The following is a 22,006-nucleotide window of genomic DNA, read 5'->3' on the forward strand; positions in this document are numbered from 1 at the left end:
CGATAAGCCGCCCCTAGGTTAAGTAAGCACTTTCCACGCCCCACCTCCTAATTACTGCATTTAATTCTCACACTAATTCTACATTAGCACTATTATTATCCATTTAGACAGAGGAAGAAACGGAGGCTTGACGAGAGTAAGGGCCAGTGCCCGTGTTTTTCTGAGTCCCAAGCATGACTCTTAATCTCCCACCATCCTGTCCCTTTGGGCCCAGGTAACAAATGGCCATGGCTGGACCGGCCAAGCAGCAAAGCTGCCACCCTTCGGGATGGGCAGAAGCTGTGCTGCAGGTGACGGGGGGCCCCGGGCCCTGCATCTTGGCTCACACTGGACTGAAGAAGCCGGTAACTGAGTCTGGGAAAATGCACATCTAGCTTTTCAGGGATGGGCACACGGTGCCAGGTAGGTTTACCAAACACTGTCACATCTGCAAGGCCATAACCTCCGAGCTCAGTCAGTGGTGCGTCTAAGGTGACTGGAGGCTCAGAGCTTCAGGTCGTACCGGGAGGGGCTGGTCACATGATGGCCTCTCAGCATCTGTCTTTTGGACACATTAGCGGCTAAGTGGCCCAGACAGGGGGTGAACTAGGGCTGCGGAACTCCAGATCCTGTATCCTTTTCACTGCACCTTAACATAACAGGAAAGTGACAACGGGTGGTGTCACTGAATGATGAGCCCATAAGGAGGGGTCTTGCCATTATGGGAAGGTGCTAGATTCTGGGTGATTCGCCCTTGTGGGGTCAATCCCAGGTTTCCGGGGGCTAGTGGTCCGGGAGGGACCCGTGCCCCCTGTGTTGCATAGGAATCACCTGGGGGGTGGCGGTGATGTTGGCTAAATGCAGATTCCTAGGCCCCTGCGAGACTCAAACTGACTCCTAGTGTCCAGGAACAGGGCGTAGGAATCTGATTTTAATAAAGAGGATGATGCGGCCACATCTGAAACCCTTCCTCTCATGCAGTTCCAGGCCAGCGTGCAGATGATATGTTTGCCATCGCTCATCCTCAAACCTGCTTGGACCTATGAAGCGACATTTTAAATTCTGTCTGCTGAAGTGAGAAGCCGAGCGAGGCTCCTTCCCTGGAGGTTTTGCAGAAGGTCATACCGTAGTTTTGGCCTCTGAGTAGGATTTGCTGTGTGGTAAGATTTTCGCAAAACAGCTGTGTTTATTTGAGCTCTAATTCCTGTTTTCAAGAGCTTATGTGTTTCAACGTTTGCTTATGGGGCTCCTGTGCTCAGATAGACACGCTCAGTCACTCACTACTTCCTTTTCGATCACATTCTACAGGCAGCAGGACACACTGTGTGCCAGCCCGACCTCTGGCTCCCAACTGCAGAGCAGCCGTCCAAGAAACACTCGTCGTGAGGCCCTTCTGGCAGATACCATCACTTCTTCTCTGAATGGGAAACTTCATTGCCATTTCATGGTTTACACTTCCCTGGCGGGATGACCTGTCCACAGAAGGCTGGGCCAGGCCAGCTTTGACCCAGTTTCTCTCAGAAAGGGCAACCAGGGAACACAGTAGCAGCACAGAGGCAGTCCAAGGTCACGGCTGGGAGCTGCCTGGGTCCTGAGCTCAGGGCTCCAGTCCGGCCTCTGCTCTTCATGAACAACTTGACGTTTGGCAAGTTAAGTCTTAAGCTCTCTGAGCCTCAGTCTCTTAAACTATAAAATGGGGACAATAATAGTTCCGCCTCGTAGTTACGGAGACACATGCGGTCACGCAGATCAAGCCCTCAGGCCGGTGCCATGCCCACCTGAAGTCCTCCATGCAGGTCAGCGGTCGTCAGTGCTGGAGTCGGCCTCATGGGCAGACAGAGCAGTCTCTCCTCTGCAGGGGCCCTGCTGGGTCTTCAGTCTGCTGCTCCCCGCTCCAGATGTCTCAGGGATGTCACACAGTCCCACTAGCCTTTGCGTCACCTCCTTGCCTTCACCTGCTCAATCCACACAGGCCTTTGGATCCCCCTTCCTCCAGGAAGCTCCCTGCCAGGTGAGCCCCATAATGGTACTTAGCCCTCTCCAGCCTGCGACCTTGTCAGGGACAGAGGGTACAGGGCACATCGTTGCAACCACAGGCCTGGTACTGTCCCGACACAGAGAGAATGTTTAGGGTTAGGTGACATGGTTTAGCTGACCCCACCTTCATGCCAAGCTCTGGGCTGCGTCCATCACTGTGGGAGGGAAGGAACACGTTCTCAGCCAGAAACCCCTGCCAGAGAGGTGAGCCCATTAGCTTGCAAGGACGCTCATAGTGCAAATTCGGGAAATAAGACTGCCGTTCAGGACAGATGCGAACGTGTGTGGGGTGGGGGCAAGGTATGATTGGTGGAATTACCCTAATACCTGTCATCGCTACCACCCACTGCTGCCACATGTACCCGCACATCCTGGGAATGGCGAAGACAAAACACGGGGTAGGAGGACACAGGTTTAGGAATGGGGAGACAGAAAGCAGGGGTGGGGAGGAAGGGTGGGGGAAGGCTGCTGTCCAGGCCACAAAGACTTGGGCGCACGCTGCCAACGTTACTTACTGTGATCTGGAGCACGTCACTTCGCCTCCCAGACCGAATGCACCGACAGGAAACACTCCACCCACCCTAAGTGCTCAAAGGATGCAGGAGAGGGATCAGGGCAGCTTGGGTTTCTAGCATGGCTGTGAGAGGGCCTGGGGGCACAGCATCCTGGAGGTGCGTCTGTTCATTTCAAACAGATACTGTTCTAGGCTTAAAACAATGCCAACACAGTACCATTCTGTAATTAGATGGAAAGCTGACAGCCCCTTCGCCTGAATTATCCAGATAATAACGTCAGCCTCTCCTAAAAATATCCTGACAGTCCCTGGTTTCCATGTCCAAGGCCATTTACCCGGCAGCATGGTATGTAGTTTACCTTGTCTCAGTGGGAACAGGTGTTCAAATCCACCCACTTCCAAGATGCGAAACAAGGAGACCAACGTCACAACCTTCAATGCCCCAGTCTCGGGCAGCTTTCCACCGCCGTTTCGGGCTAGAATTTCGTGACTGGGACTGTCTTCCGTGCGGTCGAAAATCCCAACAGAGGCCGACGAGGCGGCCTCCTGCCTGGGTCGTTCACCAGCCACGCCGTCTCCTGCTCAGTCATGAATTGGCCTCATGTTCAAGCTCTGTGAAGACGAGGGGCTCCTCACTCTCACTGGCTTGCTGAGGACGAGGTGAAGACACGCAGGCAGGTGCCACCCCTGGGTCCCCTCACTGCAGGGCAGCACCAGGACTCACGGCCACGTGACAGACACATCACAGCACTTAGGTCTGTCCTAAGAGCTTTCCATGCCTCCATGCCCCCCTCTTCTTCCTGCCCTGTTCACATAAATAGGACCAGAAGTGGGGGCCGTGAGTGGCAGTGGGAATGGGGGGAAGGGACCAAAACGCTGAGGACCATGTTTTGTAAGCCGAGGAAACGGACGTGTATTTTTATGTCTCCACAGCTCCGAGCTTTTACATTGGAGTTAGAATGACTCGTGTTATTGATACCTCCAAAAGCACAGCCAAGGGGAAGTCTTGATTTCCTCCAAACGGAAGTGTCGTGGACAACTCACAAAATGGCCTGATTTCAGATGTTTGGGATCAACTGAGAATATGTTTATTTAAAAGCAATTTTAAATATTAAAAAAAGTAGAAATTAACACATACGGTCCTGGAAAAACTCACATTAAATACATGTGAAATGACAAGTGTACTGACGCCTGCGCGTCCCATCCAGAGGAGGACTCGGAATTTAACTAGTGGCTCTACGGGATTCCTATACATCATGTTGAAGTTCTAGGCAATAAAAAAATAAATAGCAATTGCTGTTCAACAGTAAAATAAGACACACACTATTTGCAGAACATAACTTTCCCCTCTGGGGGAAAAAAGAATTGATTAGCTATTTTTTTTCATAAGGTTCCATACCTTCAAAATACTATATCATGTACAAAACTGCAGGTAGTGGCTCTCTGAGTTTAAGAACAGATCTAAACTCAACCAAGACCAGCCAAGGCATTTATACCTAGTTTTCCTATCTCCCACAGTAAGCTGGGTTAGAGAGAAGTCAGACTCTTGATGGAAAACAGAAAGACGAAACCCGAAAAAAATAAAAGGTATTGAAAAATGCGTTTGTGTAAGTCGCTGCTAAAGGGGAAAAAAAAAAAAAGAACAGACATTGATTCCATGTAATTTTACACATCTAGCTTTTGTATTTTTAAAAATAAACAGTTTATTTTGAGATCAGTGGAAAATACTGGAGGCCACAAAACTGGACAGCTCGTTATAATGTCACTTAAAATGTGTAACTGAACGAACCGGGTCACTAAGTAACTTGGGATGGTGACTTCCTGTCCTGACACCAGTGTGGCGTTAAGTCCTGAGGCTGCAAACACTGTCGGCTACACACCAGACGTTGCCCGGTCCCTGACGTTCTTGTCAGTGTGGAATTCAGAAGTGCTGTGACGTTGAGGGAGCAACTGCTTGAAATTGTTTTGCAATGAGAGTTGATATGCTGCAGGTTTGTCATGCAAGGTTGGTTAATTAGGTGGCTTTTCAAAGTGTTCAGAGTAACCACGTAAGCAGAACCAAATTAATGTTCACTGAGCGTTGACTCTTAAATAGGGCTTTTCCTAAAGGTTTGGTTGGGAGTTGTGCTTCTGTGGGATGAACAATTCTCATTCAATGCAAGATTATCTGCTTAAAAATATTAGTTTTCTGCGCCAACTGAAAATGCAACATTAGCAAAGAAGTGGGTACGTAGTGTGTGTTGTAAATACCCTGTGGTTTTCTGCCTTCGCCCGTGTCAGGGGAGCCTGGGACCCTGCGTGCCCTACTGGTTTGCCAAAGCCTCCCTTGGCACCTACCACTTACATTCCCGTCTGTGCTGTTTTCCAAGCAAACAAAAACAGGAATATAGGAACTGCTGGCTTTGCAAACGGAAGTGGTCTCAGCAACCATCAAAAGGCATAGAATTGACTCTCTGTTCCTAATAATGCAGTATTCTCAGCCATGGTACTGCTGGCAAACACTTTTCCCGTGAAACTCTTGGCTGCGTGACAGGCCAGCCTGTAGGTACCTGTGTGCAGTTTACAGCTCCAAACACCGACTTTGGTGTTTATTACAGAAAAGTGCTCAAATGGAAGTGTTACTCCTTCAGCAAAATATTCAGACCCCAAAACCGCTGCATGAGGCTGTGGGCAGTGGAAAAATGCCAACAAAGTTTTGGGGAAGGAGCAACACTGATGTTTAACTGAGCACTTTTCTGTGATAGACACCAAAATAGGTGTCCGTAGCTGCTCTGTGCACACAGGTACCTACAGGCTGGCCTGTCATGGAGCCAAGAGTTTCACCTGGAAAACAGAACCTACCTCTTTGCTAATGGTGCATTTTCAGCACCATGGCTGAGAATACTGCTTTGTCAATTCTATGCCTTTCAACAGTTGCTGAGACCACCTCCATTTGCAAAGCCAGCAGTTCCTATAGTCCTGTTTTTGTTCGCTTAGAAAACAGCACAGACGGGAATGCAAGCACTAGATGCCAAGGGTGACTTTGGCAAAGCAGTAGGGCACGTGGGGTCCCGGGCTCCCCTGACACGGGCAAAGGCGGAAGACCGCAGGGTACTATGGCACACACTGCGTTCCCCTTGCAGGTGGTCCTTCCGCGGGTTTTGCATTCGGTAACAGCAGCTATGTACACGCTGTGCACAGGAGTGGGTGCAGGCAGCAGTCTTGCATGGAGGAGGGGCACGGCCAGGAGGTCCTGCTCTTCGCTAGTCGGACAGGATGTGAACAAAGGACACCGGGAAGACCCCCTTCCTCTCAGGCTGCCCTTCGATGTGCCCGATCTGGGGGGAGAAAAGAAAGGCGTCAGGCTGCAGGCAGCTGGCAGGTGCCCTGGGACCAGCCCGGTGGGTCAGTGTGACCCTCGACTTTTCCCAGAGAGTGGGAGGAAATGCGGGTTTACCCCTGGTCAGCCTTTGGTTACCCTCGGAGAGTGAACGGTAACGATCTATAATACATCACAAAACGACAACGAGAAAATGGCAAAGGACAGAAGGTACGACATGCTTGGCACCGTTACACCCGCATGGCAGCTGGGCGAGGTCGCTGTTCCTGGACCCTCATTTTATACACGAAGGGACAGTGGCCCAGGGAGGTGGCATGACTTGCTCTCGGTGTTACATGGGCTGCAGACTCCGGAGTCCGTGCTCTTAACCAGGGGGCTCGACAGCCTTTCCTGCCGGGTGACCTCAGATAAAGCTTGCTAAGCCTCTTGTCTGTAAAATGGGGCTAAAAAACCAAATCTCTTCGCTTAGGCTTGTGAGATTATATAAAAACTATACATATGGAAAGGGCTGCTCTGTGCCAACAACTCGCCTTCTGGGAAAGGCGACTGTGAAGGTCTGAGACTGACTGTAGCCTGCGACAGTTTACTGCCTGCTGCCTAAGCCTGGAATCCATGGTTACCCGCAAAAAGCTTCCAATGATCTCGATTATGTCAGCATGAATGGCATTAACGAGAATCCTGAGGGAAAAAACAAGACATGCACACTGGCTTCAGGTGACAAACAGAGAGAGGAGGGTGGCTCTGAGAGCCAGGCCAGCTCTCACTTCCCTCCACGAAGTACTTGAGTCAGAGCGCACTTGGAGCAGAACTGTGTCCAGCCCAGGGCTGCTTCCGTTACTTACAGTTCTGTGACCTTGGGCGGGCACCCAAGGTGGCTGGGCACAGTTTTCTCATCTGGAAAGTGGAGTTAATAGTAAGACCTCACGTACCCACATCGTGGGGTCTGAACTGACATCAGGCGTATGAGTTCTTAGCCTTGTGTGGTAGGGTTACTGCTGTCCCATTTTTCAGAGGAAGCTGAGGCTTACAGAAAGGGCATGCTTTAGTCCACCTCAGTCCAGGGTTTCTTAGCTTCAGAACTCCTGATGTCTGGGCCAGATCGTTCTGTTGTGGGGCTCTCGTAAGCACTCTGGGACGTTCAGCAGCATCCCTGCCTACCTACCAGATGCCTGTAGCCCACCCTTCGTAAGTCCTGACGAGCAAAATGTCCCTGATACTGCCACATGTCCCTGGAGGGCCACACTGCCCCCAGCTGGGAACTGCTGCTTCAGTCCAAGCAGAATTTGTACAGGTGGGATCAAGCCCAAAGGAACACAAGCCAAAGGTATGTGTACACATGTTATACACACGTGCGCAACGACACAAGTGTTTCTGAGCATTAGCAGCTGCTGCTGGCCCAACTGCGAACCACAGGTCCCTTTTCTGGCAGACAAAACTGGGTCCTTCTGGGGAGGAGGGAGCTTTTCCTGGGCATTTGCAAGGATGCCTGATGTCCAGACAGCCACTGTGCGAGGACAGTGTCCTTCCCTCCCTGACACCTGGGCAGCAGGCTTTCCTATAAAAAGAGTTATTATAGATATTCTCATTTAATCTTCTCCTAAAATCAGAAGAGGAAGGTGTCGTGCATCCCACTTTACAGAGAGAACTGCACATGGATTCAGGACGGAGCTTGAGGGCGGATGCCGGTAAAAGGACTCAGGCCTCCAGCTCCTGGCCTGGACAGCGTGGAGCAGGGAGCAAAGCCTCCCGGCTTCGGGGTCAGAGACGCTTCAGGATCATGACTCCCTGCTGATCAGCTACCGTCCTTAGCTTTCCCGGGCTTTCATTTTGCATGTAAAAATCAGAAACCGCCTACAGCTCACAGGTCGTGGTACAGCAACAGGGGCGTCGCAACATCCAGTGTCAATTCTCCTGACCCAGTTTCAAAGCTCCACGGCTGTTTTCCTAGCACGCACCCGCGTGACAGCAGACCCTCAGTGACAGAGGGCTGCCGGGAGGAGGGGCGCCCGGGCAGCGTCCCCAGCTCAGCGGCACGGACGCCCTGCCAGCGCGGGGCTGCTACGTACCCACCACTCCTGGTCCTCCTCGCCCGTGACGACGATCACCTCCCCCTCGATGAACGTCAGCTCGTCGTCGTTATCTGCCTGGCAGTCGTAAATGGTCTTCACTCGCCTCACCTTGTTTTTGCCCTTCAGGAAAGAAACTGGGTTTTAGCTGCCAGGAGAGAACGAAGGGGAAAGAGAACACCCTGGCCTTGGGCAAACGATGGAGACTTCCTGCACCTCAGTCTCTCCCCTGGGAAAGGGGGCAGCGTGTTTGCCAGGCGCTCCGTGTACTGTGTCATCTCAAGATAGGACAGCCCTTCTCCTGTCCGCTGGGATCAGGACGGAGCCTGGCATCAGTGAGCAGGGGTCACCTGTTCTTTTCATCAGAACGCAAACACTACGGGCAGGGATCAAAACCTGGCTTCGCCAGATACGAAGTGCTCTGTCCTCCCCCACCCACAACAGCAGCTCACAGAGATGACGGCAGAGTCTAAAAATGGTTTTGGGAAGCATGATGTAAAGCAAAATGTGCAGCTTCTGCTGCTGAATGTGCAGCATAAACAAATTTCTCAGGCCCCTCATGCAAAGTCCCCAGTCAGCACATGCTGGTCGACCAGGGCAGCCGGGGCTGACAGGGTCCCAGGCAGTTCCCCAAAACAGTTGTACATTTTGATCCACTTGACTTGGACGTTTATTTGTTGTACTTCCAGTTCCTTGCAAACAGGAAGATGGAAATGGAGAAATCACCTTCTATATGATGTTTTGGGCACTCAGCTCATTAAATAATTAGTAATTAAAAAAGAAAGCTATGGGGCGGCCGGTTGGCTCAGTTGGTTAGAGAGCAGTGTTCATAACACCAAGGTTGCCAGTTTGATTCCCATGGGCCAGTGAGCTGCACCCTCTACAACTAGACTGAAAACAACGACATGACTTGGAGCTGATGGGTCCTAGAAAAACACACTGTTCCCCAATAATAAAAAAAAATAATAATAATAAAAAAAAGCTACACTTGTACATGTTTTGGGTCCACTGACTTTCTCTGTCCCCTGGTTTCTCCCTTAGTTGCCCTGACAACCCTGCTCCTTTCTGCAGTCCCATTCCCGGGGATCAGTGGGTGGGGTCTTAGAGGCTGGCAGAATTGGGGCCATGGTGGGTCTTAGTTGTCTCAGCTCTGACTCTGAGCACCCGAGGAGACTCAAGTGTGACTATTTATAAGGGAAAGGATTAAGGGAGATCACAAAACTGCAAAGCATGTGGCACAAACTGGAACTGTGTGCCTGTCAAGGTCTCGAGAGCTGCCCTCACGAAGAGCAAACTGTATTGGATGTGGGAGGATGGGTTTTTTCTCCTGTTTCTTTGGTGCTGAAGTGACACACTTTTACTGCCACATCGTTTCTGTAATAAAATGTGAGTGGGGGCAGGGCTGTCACGCACAGTGGAGGCCTTACGGTCCCACTCCCCCCACCCCCCAAAACTGCCCTCTTCCACCTGGGGTGCTGCCGCCCCTGTGGGGGTGCTGCCGTGGGCAGGACAAACGGCTCACATGCATCCTCCTGGAGCATCACTTGAACAAAATAAATTGTTTTTGGATAAAGCATTTTTGTATTAAAATAAAATTGATATATTATAAAGCAGAAAGCATTTCATGAAAATAATGGAATGTGAGACTTCAGCCAAATTCTATGTTTGTGCCAGTCTCCTTGGGCTTTGCCTGTAATTCCTCCAGGAAGATGCAGTGAGAAGCTCTGAGGGAGAGGCCTCCCAGAACCCAGACGGGGAACGAAAGGCTTTCCTGGGACCCCAGAAGGGCAAGTCTCGTCCTCAAGGATTCTGGGTTAAGTGTCCACTTGCTGAGTGACTACGAGGTGCCACCTACGTGCTGCTCAGCCGTCACTGCATGTAATTGCCTAGGAGCTTGGTTACCGTATTAGCTCCTTTTTGTACATGAGGAAACTGAGGCTTGGAGAAGGCACAGAACCAGCCAAGGTCACGCAGCTGCAGCGGGCATGGCAGGCAGGTCCCGAGGCCTGGCTGTTGGAGCCCAAACTCTGGGGCCCTAACCAGCAGGCCCTCCCGAGCACAAGGCCGCCCCAGAGTGCGTGAGGTGAGCAAGCTGCACACAGCCTCCCAGCGGGTCAGGGTGCAGCAGAAGTGACAAGAGTCTGACCACCGGCGCGGGCCACCCACCGTGTTGATCTTCCTGGGCAGCGGGACAGGCGTCTCAGGCAGAGGAGGCGTCAGGTCGTTGGCGTCCTCAGAGGCCTGCTTTTGGATGGCATCTCGGGCAGGCACGTTTGGGGAAAGATCCACAGGGTGTGGCCTCGGAGTCACGTCAGATGGCGGCTGAGCCTTGGGCGACACATCTCCTGGCTGGGATTTTGCCAGCAGGTCTCCCAGCTGTGGTTTGGGAGGCAGGTCCTTCATTTGCGGCTTGGGAGGTAAGTCTGAGAGCTGGGGTTTGGGGGGCAGGTCACCCAGCTGGGGCTTGGGGGGCAGCTCCCCTGGCTTAGGTGGCAAATCTCCAATCTGGGGTTTGGGAGCCAGTTCGGTGGGTTTCGGCGGCAGTTCTCCAGGTGGTGGCTTTTGTGACAACTCTGCCAGCTGTGATGATTTCTGGAAGATTTCTGGTGGGATGGTGGCTTTGTCTAGGGAGAGATGATGGCTGGTTTCTGTTTTCCTTAGTGCCACTGTGGGAAGCAACCACAGAGAGGGAGGTCATTGGAGTAGAACACGAGGTGGGGACGTGACGTTTCCTCCTGTCACAGTCATCTTGAAGAGAACCGACCTGGGAGCACCTGGAAGAGAGGAGCTCAGGGGCCAGACCCCAGCGCAGACGGCCTGGGTTTAAAAGGATAGAAGTTGGAAGCCTGGAAGGCTTTTATGCATCAGTCACATAAGAACAGGATGTCCAGACTAATGCAGAATTAAAAAAAAACCCATAACTACAAACATAATACAGAATAGAGAGAACTGGAAAATAGAGTTAAACCAAAAGTTTTCCACAAGCCTACCATCTAAATGTAGCCATTTTAAAATAATATCTTTCTTCATGACTTTTCCATGACTTTTCCACAGATAATACTTTTCTGCTTTGACCTATGTACTGTTTTAGGAGTATTTACCATGTTAATAGAATTCTTTATTAGCGGCACATAGTTTTTAATGTTGCATTCTGTTCCATTCTGTAGCTGTATCAGAATTTATCATTAGCTCCCACATTTTGTGATTCCCGTACTACATAAGGGAAGAGGGAAGAGGTTTCTCCTCTCACCACCCTACGCCCCCACCCCTTCCGTTACATACAGGTAGTGTACTCATAAATATATCTTTTGAAAACCATAAATGGGATTACAATATATACATTCTTGGCAACTTTGTTTTCCCCCCACTTACTGTGTCTGGGACAGTTTCTAAGTCAGCTTCTCCTTATTTTCTTTCATGGCTGCGTAGTACTCCACAGCGTGGGCATGCTACAGTTTGCTGAACCGTTCCCACACCGCCAACTTTGGCTTCACTGCTTACTAGCTGAGTGACGTTGGGCAAATTACACAACCTCTCTGTGCCTCACCCTCCTCATCTCTCAAATGAGTTAATATATGGAAACAATCGCCATCAGGGCCTGGCCGGCTCTAAGTGATATATTACAGCACTCTTATCGTGACTGTTAGACAGGGTTCCTTGAGGCCAGGATTCGTATTTTTCCTTATTCTTGTAACTCTGGCTCCTGGTGCAGAGGCCAAGCACATAGTATGTGCTCAGTGAGGAAACAGCTGAGTAGGGCACACTGAGTGGGTCACAGACTGTTAACCTAAAAACACAACACATTCATAAGGAGATATTCTTAAAACTAAAGAAGTAAAATAAAGATACACCGCAGTGTTGTAAACCATCACAAGCTGTACATGCTGTTTCCGCCACGGCCTGCCCAGCCCCCTCCTTTCCTAAGGACCTGAAATTCAAGGGCACCCTGCTCAAGGGCTGGCCCCTCTAGTTTCAGCCGAAAAGTTAAAGTAGGTCCATCGGATTCCTCTCTTACAAGTTTGAAATCGGGCAAACAGAAGTCTGAGGCAGGCAGTGATGGGGGACACCTGGGGGTCCCCTAAGGCAGTGCAGCTGGAAAGACTTGATGCAAGCCACATGTACAGGGAACAGAAGCTGTAAGTGCTGGGCAGCCCAGACTCTCAAAACATGCAACTCTGATTCTAGACATTTATCCTAAAAAAAAAAAAAAAAAAAAGACTAAAGCCAGGCAGTGAGGTTTCTGTGCTAGCGTGTTCAGCACGGCTCTGCTTAGTGACAAAACTGCAAATGATGTGAACGGTCAACTGCTTTGCAGGTCATGGTGCCAGACAAGGGAACACTATGCGGCCAGGAAAAGTGCGACTGTCATGTCACTGATATGATGGAAAATGTTTCTGATGTATCATGTGAAAAAAATCAGTTGAAATGGAAACTTAAAACAAACAAACAAAAAGCACAGGAAAGAGACTACAGGGAAATACCCAATTGTCTATCTTGATGATAAGACTTCAGGTGGTATTTTCTTCTTTTTCCAATTCTCTAGAATGGCCACACACACACACACACACACACACACACACACACACACACACACCTTTTAAATAAGCAGAAACAAAATGAGAAGAGAGTCTCTCCTCTGTGGGAGCCTGCCCAACCTCTGGCATTTTATTTCATTTCCCCCTCTTTGGGTTGGTGTTTCCCCCTCTCCAGTTAAAAATCCTTTCTGAACTGCATTCTTAACTCTGAAGAGCAGACGAGCAAACACCGCCCCCTCCCCCCCAAACTGAACTACACAGCGTGTACTTCTGCAGGGAGGGACATGAGGCAGAGAGGACCGCTTGGTCGCCAGGCGGGGCGGAACCGCCATCCCGACGATGCTTCTGCAGCCGCATCCAGCTGTGCAGCTAGGCCCAGTCAGTCAGGGAAGTGGAACAGCACACGGGAGGACGGGGAAGATGAGGGAGCACGTTAGGACTGCCGCTAGCTCAGGAGGAGGACACAAGGGGATGTGGGACAGTGAAAAGGTGGCAGCAGTCACGGCAGGACCCAGTGGGGACTAAGAATCATTGGGGTTTGGGTGCAAGAGGAAGGGAGCTGGACACGCAGGTGGATGCGATTCACGGCGGCGCGTGACCAATGGGTGAAGGATGCAGAACTGGAGGGGGGCAGACTGCAGACAAGGGGGGACAGCCTGGGAAACTTGGCTCTAACCGCTGTGAGATCAGGATAGCTCTCTGGGCCAAGGTTAAAAGAAAAACAAACAAAACAACCACTTTAGATAAAGACTCAGTAAATGCAGGGGAAACCTTCCTTTGTGAACCACGGAGAATGAATTGGCAGTCGGCTGATTTCCCTCATCTTCCTACACAGAAGCCTGGCCTGGACAGCCAGCGCTCCTCCAAATGTGTCACTTTGTTGATGACCTTGGGAGAGTGGTGAATGCCAGCTTCCCACCGCTAATCCCTCGCCTGACTTCTGGGGTCAGAGGTCTCACTGTCCCTAGCCTGCTGGCCTGTCCACTCCAGTGCGGACGGACAGAATGAGCCAATGGCTCCGGCAGCGCTAAAGCTAAAGCCCTGCAACGAAAGCAAGAGCTGTCACAGCACTGTCATTTGTGCTGTGATAAGGACTTGGACATTTTGGTCTTACAGACGCAAAGCTCTGTCAGGACTGAAGAAGATCTGGTCAAAGAGCTGAGTGTCCCAGTTTGGCAGAGCAGCAGCATTTAGACACTGCTGTCTTGTACTTCGCAGAGCATGGGTGTCTTGACTTTGCACGACAGATGCCATACCAGGGAAGGATTTCTGTGCCACCTACGAGCTAGGGGCTTTCCGAAGCATGATCTCATTTCGTGCTTATAAAACCTCAGGAAGCAGGTATTCTTGCCCCACATACAGGTGAGGAATCAGAGGCTTGGTGACGCTCCCGAGTCCCCTGCCCTGGCCACACAGCTAGTAAGTTGTAGAGCTGCCACTGGTTCCCAGGTCTCTCTGAGTATGTTTGCAAAAAGTCAGGGAATGGTACCTGGGGGCTCTAATAAAGTAGTTTTTGAAAGAGTCTCGTGCTTTTTAGGAAGAGTAAGGTTTGGCCTAATTGCACAATTTGAGTGCGTAAAATATCTTCACCGAACAAATATTTACTGGCCATCTATACATGCCAGGAGCCGCTCCAGGCACCTAGAGTGGAGCAGCGATCAAAAGAGACAGAATCCCTGTCCCCTTGGAGGGCACAATGACACTAATTCCAAGTGAATAAGAGAAAGAGAAATCTTACCTTTCTGAGGTAGTTTAGGAAGAACTCGTGGGCCGAGGGCAGTCTTTGCAGATCCAGTGCTAGTTAATAAGAATTACAGTAAGTTAGGATGTAAAGGTGCTGTAATACCAGTTGTGACAGATTATTCAAGGAAATCATAGGCGTCTACAGAATTAACTAAAAACCCTAATTTCTTGAGCAAAGCGTCTACAGAATTAACTAAAAATTCTTTAAAAATTTCTTTAGCAAACAGTTATAGTCTGTTTTCCATAATTCAGAGTTTGCCTGGCTGGGGAAGGATGAGGAAAGGGCATTTCTAAGTAACAAAGCTGAACTCCTCCTCCTCTTGAAACCTTTTCCCTGAGGTAATAACGTTGATGAAAGCCCTTGGCATACTAGATTGTGTCCCAAAGTAACTCATCTCAGTGACCCCGCAAGTAACTCGCGCTGTCCCCATTTTCAGACCAGGAAACTGGGCTGGACCCGAGGCTGGTCTGCGGTGACACGGAAAAGCAGACCCAGCTCCGCTAGATCCCACAGCGCTCACGCCCTCCGCTGGACCCACGCGAACAGCTGGCGTCTCAGACCTCCACGCTGTGAGCGTTCTCCCCTCCTTTCGGAGGGTGTGTAAACGAGCAGGGAAAACCCACACGGAAGTCCGCCCCACGTCCTCTGAATAATCAAATGTTAACCCCCACGTCCCCACCACCACTGAGATGCCAGTGCTGCAGGTGGCATCTATCAGTGGAAACCCTGTTTTCCCTTAACGAGAGGCTCCCATGACTCTCAGGACACAGGGGCACTGCAGACCCGAGAAACACAGCGGCCAGTGCCTGAGTTGTATCTGCCAAGAGCCCCTTGAAATAGCTCACTTCTCCTCTTCTGTCCTTTGATGTCCTAAGAACTGGCTTCTTTCCCCTTTTGTCCTAATTGCATTTAAAAGAACAGGAAAAGCCAAACCGACCAAACAAACACTGAGTCAAAGACAGATGACAGGCCTGGCCTGTCGTCTTCTATCCTGGCTGTCACATCACCCGTGGTCTGAACTGCTCTTTCCTCAGCTCACTTGAAGCCCCACTGCCTCTGGGCTGCTTGAGGGTAACACTGTCGAGATAAAGCCACTACTGAACTAGAAACAGCAAACACCAGCGGGTTGTGCTGTGGACATTTTGGGAGTGTTCTTTCTCATGGCCTGCCTCAGCATCTTCTCAGGGAAGCATGCCTGCCAATTACTGATGCGAGGACGGTGGTTATTCCCGAGTGAGGTCCTGAGGCCAAGCTCAGAGGTTCAGAGACGCTCGTACAGAAGGCGTGTGTGTGTGTGGGCCTGGGCTTCTTCCTGTGGAAATGAGCCTGGAGCCACTGCTGCCAGTGGTGCTGCGCTCGCGCGTGTCCACGGTGGGCCTGGTCTCATGGAAAACACTTTCTGTGGCCACTCTCTCCATGGCAGATCCTTTTCCCCCTCTGGAGGAAGGCCACGAGAACTGCAGTTTGAGTCCCCATAGCAGGGCTGAGAGACGGGGACTGCGTGGGGATGACAGGCAGGGCACTGGGGACGTGGAGTCTGGAGAACCACGGATTTGAGTCCAGCTCTGAGATCTGCCACCACCTGACCTCTCGGGGCTCACTTTCCTCAGCTATAAAACTGAGCACAACGGCAATGGGCCTATTGTATCACAGGGCTGTATAGACTAAACAAGATAGTGGCATTGAAAGAAATGAGGATTCTGGTCTTTTTTATCTTTGATGAACCCTGGAAAGTCATCCCCACACACCAGCTCACTCTTTCTCCCTGAGGTTTTGGGTCTGGAAGTGGCTCTTTGTTTCCTTATCTTGGATCGTGCCTCTAGAGAAAATCCTCTGCTTCGGGACTGGATAAATGCTGCCCATAGAAGACGTTCCAAAGTATCCCATTTCAATGAAAGGAGGGAAGAAAGCAATGCCGCTTCTAGCCCAGCCGAAAAAAAAATCTTACAAACAGGGAACTTGGAAAGAGTCATATTTTTATGTTTGGTAATTTCTGGGCTATCGGATTCCCCAGAGGACTATCTTTTGATTCCCCCAACTGCAAAACGGAATCAAGAGGGACGGTAAAGAAAACAAAATTACTTAACCAAAAAATTAAAAACAACTCATTCCGATAGACGCTGTGGTCATCGGGGAAGTGAGGTCCATTCCCACCTGGAATCTGGATGGAGGAGAAATACTCAAAAACATGGTCTGCAGACCGTGCCAGCTGAGAACTGTTGATTCTGGCACAGCAACAAGGGGTGTTTGCAAACTGGGCGTAAACATTTAGTTTGTAACGAGCCCCAGCCAGCAGGCCACATTCGCGGCAGACTGCCACTCAGACCCACCACTAGAATTCTGGGCACTGCACCCACACGCCCAGTAGGACTGCTTACCTGGACTGCTGAGACAGTCCCTCAAACTTGTTTGCAGTCTTATTTGTTGAAGCCGGACCCACATCGTTACCTACAGAGAAAACCAGAGGTAAGAAGGTGCATCTTCAGACAGGGGAATGGAATATGGGGGTATAGGACTTGGCAGACAGACACCCCTCGGGTTCCAAAAAGGAGTTGAGAAGACCCAACACAGAACAGCGTGTGTAAGTTCACCCAGAGGTTCCCATGCCAGGAGGCTGTGCTCTGGGAACCAGACTCAGAGGAAACACAACCCCCATGGTGTGCGTGCCTTCAGCAGGGTGGTGACAACCGGCCGGCTGCTGGGCACGGCCCTCAGTCAGTCACTCACTCATCCTTCATTCAAACACGAACATTTACTGAGCACCTATTACGTGCCCGGCATGCACGTGGGGCAGGAGGCACAAAGGCACAGAACGCGTCACTGCTCTCGCATTACAATCTGGACGGGGAGGTGCACACGTGCGAACTACACTAACAACATGGAACGAGACGGATGTCGCCTAGTGTTGGGGGCTGTGAAGAGGAAAGTGTCTAGGGGGGCAGGGAACGTCCTCTGCGGGGGACGTGGCACCTGAACAGTGGAGCACTTTCTAATGGGGGAGCAGCAGAACCAGACACGTGCACTGCGTCCAGGAGGAGGTAGGAAGACTGCCTGGAACAGCAGTGGGCTCTCCTGTGAGCCGCCCCGGAGCGAGGCGGGCAGGGCAGGCCTAGGCCAAGCGGCCCAGCCCCCAGGTAAAACCCGGGAACCTGCTGCTGTCTCTCAGACTCGAGGCCATTTACTGGCTGCCTTTCCAACGACTGCTCTGGAATCTCCCAGCGTCCCCTCGGCAGTCCCCTTCCTCCCCTGCCTGGACGCCCATGACGCCTGCCAGGGAGCACTAGGGCAGGGCTGGCTGGGAGGCTCGGGACCAGCACAGGGCACGCTCGCCGCCGGGCGTCTGCTCCGTGGCACCAACGGCCGCCTAACATTTTCCCTCTTCACAGTGACCCGAGGAGCTGGAGCCGTTATCCTTGTTTTAAAGATGAGGAAACGAGGCAGGTCACACGGCTAAACGATGCACCTGGAATCCTGACCACACGTCGACGTGCTTTTCGTGATTACCCAGTCGAAACTTGAACGACAGCAACTGCCATTTCCTGAGCACTTACTGTGTCAGGGACTGTGCTAAGTACCTCACAGTAATTATGTTTATGAGATACAGGATACAATCGTCCTCCATTTTACACAGGAAGAAACACACAGAGAAATAAGTAAAGCCTGAGGTCAAGCAGCTGTAAGGGCCCGAGGTGGGACAGGAAGCTGAGCAGCCAGGGTCCTGCTAAACTACCGGTCCGTCACCTCCCACCCACCGGACCCCCTGCGCAGGGAGAAGCTGGGCGAGTGCTCGGAGGACACTCCTGGACAGGACGTTCTATGACTCTGCCACCTCGCTACGCGCAGGAACAAGCTAAGTAGGCCTTACCAGGCCATAGACTTTCAAATCCCGTTTGATTTCAGTGAGCCACTCCTAATCACCAGCGTGTCCGCAGCCTGTAACCTAAGGCTGAAGCCCTTCCCCGGCCGCCTCTCAGGAACCCCCCCCACGCTGCAACGTCCTTAAGGTGGGTGTTTCTTCTCAGCACGGTGCTCTGTGTGCACCTCCGGGCTGCACGTCACGTCTCCTACCTTCAGACGTCAATGAACCCTAACAACCAGATGCCCAAGACAGTCCTGTGTTTGGGGAATAAGCAGCGTCATCTGCGAATTCCCTTTCCAGGTAGGAAACTTCCCAAACCGGTGATTCTGAACCTCGCTACCTGTGAGACTAGATACCTAGCAGACCATGAGGGCTGCAGAATTTGGCCCTTGGCTCTGCCTGTGGCCGCCCCTACTGCCGTCACACGGCTGAGCCCTCCCACCAGGGGCTGTGCCTGACACCACAGCCCAAATGTCCAGCGCCCTCATTTAAACTTCCTCTCTGGCTCCACGACACAGCTCTCTGTCCTCCAAAGACAGGGTGTGTTTTTATGCCTCTAACTTTGCCCCTTCTGTTCCTTCCCCCTGCAACACCTATCTATCCTCTCCCACTTGTGGTGAATTCTTATGCAAGTTTCAAAGAATATCTTCCAGGTCAATACCCAAGAATTCTTCCCCAGCCAGGCTCGATCACCCCCTCACGCTTGTGCGCCTACAACCACTGATCAGAGGGCTGGTTCAGGGTGCAGATTCTGCAGCTAGAGAGGCGATGGTTTGGAATTCCAGACGTACCATGGCCAGCGAGTATGAGTTTGGAGAACGTGGCTTCCGTGACTGAGCCTCAGTTTCCCCATCTATAAAATGGGAACGACAGTACTTATTCTACTAGATGGATATGAGCAGTACCAGAGAGATGGATATGAGCAGTACCAGAGAGAAACTCTGGAGTGTGGAGCACAGGCTGGACCGCAGGGAGCACGACACAGGTGGTAATTAGCATCTTTCATAGCTCTCTGAGGGGAGTAACAGAAATGATGATGATTTGCTCCGAGCGTGAGCATCTCACAGATAGGGACTCTGCCTTGTTCATCTTGGAATCCCACTGTCTAGCCCAGTGTCCGGCACGCAGCAGTGCCTGCTGAATGCAGACCAACCGTGGTGACTCAGCCACTCTCTGCCCTCAGCTTGATTTCTCACACACCTGGGTGGGCAGCACCTGTGGTATGTCGTGCTCATAGTGAGCCAAGGCCACCTGCCATGCCTGGGGATAAAAGCGTGCTTTAGAAAAATTTCTAAGAAAAACGTGCTGGAGGGAGGAGCAAAACCACGGAAGCAGCTCTATTCTTTTTTCTTCTCCGTGCCATTTGGAAAAGGACTCTAGCCTATCACACAGATGTGTGTAAGAGAGAGCTGAAGATAGATGCTGGCAGGCAACTGAAAAAGTCGTGGCCAAAACGTGAGGTCACTTACTATAGCTCAGAAGCTACAGGCCAAGAGTTTGTGGGAGGAGAGGTGAATGCTGGCCCAGCAGTGACTGGCACAGAGGCTCCAGGAGTCTTCTGGAATAGACATGAGCCTCAGAGTCAGAAACGGGTTCAAACGCCAGCTCTTAAGTCCCTGGATTGTGACTGGTACACGTTTGACTTCTCTGTGCTTCAGCTTCCTCATCAGTAAAGTAGGGACAGTGATGGTTCCTATTGCATAGGATGGTTGTGATGGCTAGATGAAATAACGTATGAACAAGTGAACGGCACCTGGTACCTGGCAAACAACCTATAAAAGGCGGTAGCCATTATTCTTTCTAGGACTGCAGGCAAAATGGGGTGGGGGGAGCGGACATAAAAATACATCAAAATATCCAAGAAAAAGGAAGAAGGAGGAAATGTCTAACCACAGGCTCTTCTATAAGCCAATACTATTTCCACGAAGAAGCTCATCTAACTTTAAGTCCCAGTGGCCAACGATGAGGAATGTACGTGATTTCCAGAACCTTCATTCAGGGCACGTTACGCTCTCCCACATGTACGCTGTAAACACTTCTCTGAATACCTGCCGGTGGATGGAGGTCCTGGGGGAGTTGCTCTCGGGAATTAATTACAAGACTCTCAAGTGTGAGAAGAGGGTTCATCTCATGGCTGCCGCCAACTGACAGTTAGCTGTATTTTTCCCTTGCTCTTGCCTGTAAGATCTCAGTGCCAAATCCGGGGCCTATTCTGTGTGCGATGTCAGAGGGGAGGGGGGTTGTCACTGCGTGAGGGGTATAAAGGATAAATGTCTAACTAGTACATTGTTTTGTGCACCTGAAACTAATAATCAATCAATCAATCAATAAATAAATTTTAAAAAAATCCGGGGCCTATTTTTAGCCACTGTATGTAATTTTATGTTATTTAGGGAAGAGATCACACTCCAGGACTTTATGTTTCTTTGCTACCTCTATTCTCCATTTGTCCTCATTTCCCTATTATTTTTATTTAAATTGTTTTAAAATATGTGTTGGTCTGTTCAAAATAGTTTATAAGCTAAAGATTTTATCCCCAAAGGTGAGATTTAATGACATGCCACCTCCAAAATCAAAGTCCCCACAAAACCCAGATCTGCCCACAGACCTGTCTGTTTTCTGATCAAAAGACTGCCCTCGCCATCCCCTGAGACAGATGGCCACGTTCATCCCAGCACGGGCCTCAGTAATGTGATGCCTGTGCTATTTTTGGGTGTTGTGGACGCTGTGGTTCTGGCACGGGGGGCCCAGGGCGGCCCTCCCCACACAGCAGGGCTCCGTGCTGCAGATGGACGGGACGCGGACCACAGCCAGACAGAGTACACCAGGCACCTTCTCCCATGTCTGCTTCACGGGCAGAGACACGGCTCCTGAGATGGGGAACGGCCGGCGTCAGCAAGCCGTCACGTGCAAGGGGAGGGCCAGGGGCACAAGCACCTCACTGACCAGCTGGGAGAACCTGGGCAGGTAACTTAACCTTTCTGAGTCTGTGTCCTTGAAGTCGAGCTCCCAGCGTTGCCCACCCTGTGGGACTGTGGTTGAGAATTAGGTAAGCACTGGTAACTAGCCCATCTTACAGTTGGAGAAACTGAGGTACGAAACAATTCCAAGATACGTGCTGAAAGCCACAGGGCTACTGGTAGAGCTGGATGAGAATCCAGGCCTGTGACACAGGGTCTACACGGGAGCACTCTGCTCTGCGGGAACAGAAAATGAACGTGCTCCGGGAAGCAGGTGACAATGCCCTGGGAAAGTCAGAGGCAAACAGGACCGCTGTGACAATCCTGTGCCAGGGGAACAAAGAATGGCAGTGGGGGGTGGGGACTGGACTGGGGAAGGCCTTTTCAGCAGATCCCTGGAGAGTAAATCTGGAAAGATGACTAAGCACTAACACAAAAGGATAGAACATTCTAGGGTGAGGTCATACTATGAGCTAAGGCTCAGATCTTAGTGGAAAGAAGGTAGTCTGGGAATCTGTGTACCTCCACATGACAGGTATGTCCTGTTTTCAGGGGTGGGCAGGTGAGGCTTACGGGGCTGTGCCTGTACCACCTCGAGTGCCTGGTGTCTCCCCTCTGGGCTGCGGTCCTGATAGCAGACAGTCCAGAGGTCCTCGTCTCAGGGCAGTTTAGGGGACATCGGAGCACTGGAGAGCTGGGTGCACAGAGGGAAGCTGCAGGCACCGCACATCGCCTAGGAGTCCGATGCCCCACGTGTTTTATCAATGCCCAGCCTGGCCCTTGCCTCTGACTTCTGGAACACAACGTTCGCGGGAGACAGGCAGAAATAAAACCAAGCACTGATCATACGACAGAAAGCACGACGACCAGGGTCAGAGCCACTGGAACCTGCCTGATGAACAGTCAGTCAGCTGTGGGTGCACACGTGCCTGTCACTGACCTGTGTCTGCAGGTGCGTTCAGGCGTATCTCACATCTGCGCACACACCCCAGC

General features: G+C 51.2%; 1 protein-coding gene across 2 annotated transcripts in view; it reads right to left on the reverse strand.

The window, feature by feature from the left end:
- Nucleotides 1–5,585: 5,585 nt before the first annotated feature.
- Nucleotides 5,586–22,006, reverse strand: part of ASAP1 (ArfGAP with SH3 domain, ankyrin repeat and PH domain 1) — a 288,277-nt gene continuing 271,856 nt past the window's right edge. For both annotated transcript variants that reach the window (XM_033126171.1, XM_033126170.1), the window contains 5 exons: nt 16,573–16,642; nt 14,189–14,247; nt 10,082–10,581; nt 7,916–8,038; nt 5,586–5,847 (listed from right to left, as the gene is read on the reverse strand). In XM_033126171.1, the coding sequence (XP_032982062.1) occupies nt 5,773–5,847; nt 7,916–8,038; nt 10,082–10,581; nt 14,189–14,247; nt 16,573–16,642 (827 nt within the window). In that variant the 3' untranslated portion in view covers nt 5,586–5,772. The remainder of the gene's footprint in view (nt 5,848–7,915; nt 8,039–10,081; nt 10,582–14,188; nt 14,248–16,572; nt 16,643–22,006) is intronic.

This window comes from Rhinolophus ferrumequinum, chromosome 14, assembly GCF_004115265.2.
Source record: "Rhinolophus ferrumequinum isolate MPI-CBG mRhiFer1 chromosome 14, mRhiFer1_v1.p, whole genome shotgun sequence".
Classification (NCBI taxonomy): domain Eukaryota; kingdom Metazoa; phylum Chordata; class Mammalia; order Chiroptera; family Rhinolophidae; genus Rhinolophus; species Rhinolophus ferrumequinum.